We start from the raw sequence: 5,000 nt of genomic DNA, 5'->3' as shown, positions 1-5,000 counted from the left end.
TTCGAAAGTGTCACGAGACACGAGACTTAAAAATATTCTTCCGACGCCTATGTTGTACGCCACTGTTCAACTTCACGCCCAGTGCTTACATGTTTACGCCTCCGTTTCACACAGCAAATTGCCGCTGCCACCTACTGCCAATGTGTCGGCTTTCAGTGTGAAAAGGGCTATGATGCATGCATAGGATGTATTCTCAGTTGTGGTCGTGCAGTGAAAAGAGGTCCTTGCTCCATGTTCGTTGTCATCTTAAAGGTTAAACACTTTGAATCAGTGCAGCCTAAGACTGTACAGTAAGAGTGGCCATCATCAACTCTACGACCTCAATTCCCCAGACTTTCCAAACTACACAACTCAACTCTCTCTCCCTCTCCCTCTCCCTCTCTTTCTCTCAGGATGCAGGATCAACACCACATTGCTTTCATTATTACCGCTTACTGGCCAAATTGTACGAGTGGTATTATCGCAATATAACACAGATAATTACTAAAAAACCCTCTCTCTCTCTCTCTCTCTCTCTCTCTCTCTCTCTCTCAACCTCTCCCTGTCGTTAAGGTACCACAAACTGCCTGGCTTTTGAGCCCATGTGCGTCAGCATGGCCTATGGCCTGTCCACCTGGCATGGAGCTCAGGGCTATGTGGCATACCACAGCCTCGGGCGCTGCCCGCACCCCTTTACCCACATACGGGCACAGCAATGCCCCAGGGCCAAAGAAGGCGGAGAAGAACCAGCAGATCTGATGGGAGAGGGCAGCCAGTAATCGCCCTGTGGAGCAGGCGCTTTGAACTCGCTACTCTCCTGCTAATACTCTCCTGTAACATTAGCACTTCTCATCGACGTTCCAGTGCTTATTTGCAACCTTTGCTATGGTTAATATTTGACATTTCATTTCATCTTTGACTCGGCTTACTCTTAACTTTTGTATACATTTGTGGTGGCGCCAGTAATATAGGATGACATGCGGTCAGCGTGAAAGGGTTGGGTTTTACAACGGCATCAAAAACGGCACGATTCAGCAAATCATAATCAAAGACCGAAACTATATCCGTTTCAGAATTTGGATTGACACATCTGCTTACTATCTGAGTCTAACCTTATATAATATTACTGAACCCGTTACATCCCTTGCACATAGCCATGAACTCCATACCAAAGCATGGCTTATTCTGACCTTGAATAGAAGGTGCAATTTACTCAGTAAACACATTCTTTTCCATGTTAAAAAGCGAGTGTTCAGCTTGTGAGATCATAGGTGGCGAGTTACGCACAGATGCCTCGGTGAACATACTTTTATTTATTGGGTAAGAGAGCAACACAAAACAAAAACGTCTGTCTGTGCACGCAGATACCGAGACAAAAGATGTTTAACGAGGTGATAAAAGTAATTAAGGAAAGGAGCGATATTAAAGTGAAATAGAATGCTCGGCTTTAAGGTGATCTGTGGCTCTTCAGACACTAATGCCTTCGGCCGAGTCTAAATCAGTCACGCTCCGAGCCTCTTAGGAGGGCCACGGTCATAAACATCATTCCGATAAGATCACGGGCGAGACATTCCCCGCTGAAGATCACCTTCTCTTATTAGACAAGTGTGGCTACTGAATCCTGGCTGTTACCGTGGGGCCCCTGGCCAAGCGGCCTCGAAGAAAGGTCATTAAAATATGCTTGTGAGTGAGAGAGAGAGAGAGTGTGAGTGTGTGTGTGTGTGTGTGTGTGTGTGTGTGAGAAAGAGAGAGAGAGAGAGGGTGAGAGAGTTATTCCCACTTGACACCCGTGTTTGTTTGTTTGTTTTATTTGCTGTTCCTTCGGGGAGGTCGATAGATCAGTGCTTGACAACCAAATTAAAATAGCCCCCCTCTGAAACTAGACACCTTGTTCTTGGGCAGGGTACATTTAACAGCATTCATAGTGGCCATTTTGCAAACTGACCTAAAATAGCCCCTCAGACTGTAATAAAACAAGATACAAAACAAACAAACAAATCATATAGATCAAACTAAAATAATGCAAATTAAGTGCTTAAAGTGCTTGTTTTAGTAGATAGTCTCTAGTGCGAAAAAAGCAAAGTGGTATGAAGCTACAAGCTCTAAGGGAGTGACATCATGGTTAAGGATTGTGGTCATCCTGAGATAGGCACGCAGGCAGAGCAGAGATGGAAGCAAAACGAGCGCGGCCGTGACATCGTGCGGTGAAAAATGACTTTACCTCATCGGCCTCTTTCCAGATATGGAGACAACTATCTCAGAGAGGTCTTCAGAGAGAGAGAGAGATAGAGAGAGAGAGAGGGGGAGAGAAAGAGAGAGGGGGAGAGAGAGGGAGAGAGAGAGAGATAGGAGATGTGCCAGTGTTATGTTATTAAGTCATCTGTCTTGGCAAGCACTCGCATTCCAATTAACTGAAACGTTCGTGGCATACACTCCATCAATGTAGAACCAACATTACGATGAGAGCAAACTTTTTAAGGGTAGGGAGGGAAGAAGGCAGCTCGCTCTTATCACGCCACAGACACTAAAATGAAATAAGTTGCCACTCAAATGAAATAACTAGACACTTATGGAGACATAAGTTGAAGTAAGAGTTATTTTAGGCAATGAGTTACGGGGCTATACGTTTTAGGGAGAATGTTATGGATGCAAACATTAGAGCTCGGATACATGCTGCTGGTTAAGCTTATGAAAATAGCAGAATCGAGTGGTTGAGCTAAGGAGCTACCGCAAGCTGTCTGTTTCAGGCACGATAAACACAACATTGTGTTTATAATACATTTAATATCGGAAGTGAAACAGACCGTGTGCAGGGGTTTCTTAGCTCATTATTCGACCTTTGGGTCTTGTCCTATGCACCTGTCAAACAGGTGTGCGAAAGTGTTGTTCTTTGATTCAGCAGAACGGTGTGGTTACCTTGGCCGGGGAGGAGCCTATGTTTTCCCATAAACTGCGTTTGCCAGTCACGTCTCCCGGCTTCAGGTCCTGTCGGGGGGAGAGATGGATGGGGCAGAGAATTAAGTGTTGGTTAATAATTCAGCACGCTGTGTTCATGTGAGAGCCATTCTAACCTGTGCATCTTCATCAACACAGGCACGCACTTGCAGTCACAGACAAATATGCACTGCAAAACTGCTTTTCTAACCAAATGTGATCTTACAATAAGATCAGAAAATCTAGTTGGTATTAATTTAAAACATCTTATCAAGACGAAAAGGAGATTTGGCTGCCGAGGTGTGTTAAGCAAATTATTTGGTCTTAAAAACAAGCAAATTGCCTTGATAAGACACCTTAATATAAGTAAAACTCTTAAAAAACAATATCAACTAGATTACTGATCTCTAAGCGATGTTACGCGGTTTCTAAGTTAAAACAGTTTTTGTCACAAACAGCAAACATATGGATCAGGCTGTTTTTGTTGGCATTTTTGTCTACAGAGACTACGTTATTTATAGTGTATCAAGGGGACAGGCAACTAGCAGACTGTGAGGAGATGTTTTCTGTGTGGGACAAAAATGTTTTAGCTTAGAAACCACGTTACATCGCTTAGAGCACCTTTAAACACAAACACACCCAATTGTGATCTCTCTCTCTCTCTCTCACACACACACACACACACACACACACACACACACACACACACACACACACACACACACACACACACACACACACACACACACGCCAACCCTCTCGTTGTCTGCTCCGCAGTATAGTCCATACCTGGAGGACAGAGGCTGGTGAGGGACAGGACAGGGACAGGAGAGTAGGAAGGACTCCAGGGGAGAGGAAGGCAGAGACAGACCATGAGGACGAGGAGAAAGACAGAACATCTGGCGGTAGAGGTCACGAGTTCAGTTGGAGGAAAAGGCATAGATAGAAAAACGGGTATTAGAAAGGATAGGTATTACTAAACAGAAGAATAGAGAACCAGTCAGAAAGAGTACAAGTATTGAAATATGAAACCAGAAAGAGTGCAGACAGGTATTGGAATACCAGAAACAATGTCTACTTCGAACCACAATGAGATTGAGTGACAGATGCCGTATGAAAAATAAATGAATAATCACAGGTAACAGAGCAGGCTGCAACAATCAGGGGAAGAAGAGATCCTGAGATAGGGACCGATCATTTTGTGCTCAAAACCGTATCCGAGTAAATGAAAACACTACCTAGTTTGTCCACTGGAGGGTGCAGCAGCTGATGGGATGAAGCATTCACACTGCAGTTTCCTGCTATTGTCTATTTCTCCTGCAGTCTAGGACATGAGTTACTGTCTGACAGACAGCAGTGGGATGTGGGGATTCTGTTGGCCCATATCAGTGTGATGTACGCTCTTCAAGTCTGATTTATCACAAGCTTGATCATTCCGAGGCGACTATACAGAACATTTATGTACATTTACATTATAAAGCCAACTGCCATGAATCTTCACTCTTTAACTATATAAAATAACTTTGAGTATAGAATATGTAATTAGACACTTAATAAGATGTGTGTGTGTGTGTTGTTTTTATTAGCTAGGCTGGGTAAAAATGAGTGATAACAGACTAATAGGCAACATAGAAATCACTTACTGGAGAGGCTGTTACATATGGTGTGGTCATAAGAACTTCTGAGTCAAATTATACTGTTTGTGCATCCTTAATTACAGCTGAGTTAAAGTGGTGATACATAGAGCAACATTTTGAGCAATATCACTGGCCAATCACATAATGAGTTCCGTTTATTCTGAAGATCTGGTTACTGATTAATAAAGTAATTAAGTTCTACAGAAAACACACTGTTGCTCAATATCAATGGGTTAATTTTCAAAGAGAGGATCTGCACTGTTGGCCTTAAAGGTGCGTAGGCTCCTAGCAAATGCTATATCAAAAAACAGGAAATGGAGCTCGCTCACAAAAAGTATAATCCAAATAACCGAGAGTTCACATCAAAAAAGTGATTTATTGGCCAATATCAATGGGAACATGGCATAACCCCAATGATGAGGAACATTTCCCAGGAACATTGCTCAAAGG

The 5,000-nt window shown here is 43.2% G+C and overlaps 1 protein-coding gene across 1 annotated transcript in view; it reads right to left on the bottom strand.

Moving 5' to 3' along the window:
• The window catches only part of cald1a (caldesmon 1a), a 67,153-nt gene that overhangs the window by 5,250 nt on the left and 56,903 nt on the right, over positions 1 to 5,000 (bottom strand). The window contains 1 exon segment of the mRNA XM_062517707.1: positions 2,896 to 2,964. Within this exon segment, the coding sequence (XP_062373691.1) occupies positions 2,896 to 2,964 (69 nt within the window).

Source organism: Sardina pilchardus, chromosome 17 (assembly GCF_963854185.1).
Source record: "Sardina pilchardus chromosome 17, fSarPil1.1, whole genome shotgun sequence".
Taxonomy (NCBI): domain Eukaryota; kingdom Metazoa; phylum Chordata; class Actinopteri; order Clupeiformes; family Clupeidae; genus Sardina; species Sardina pilchardus.
The sequence above is the reverse complement of the archived record's forward strand: the minus strand, read 5'-3'. Positions and strand labels throughout refer to the sequence as shown.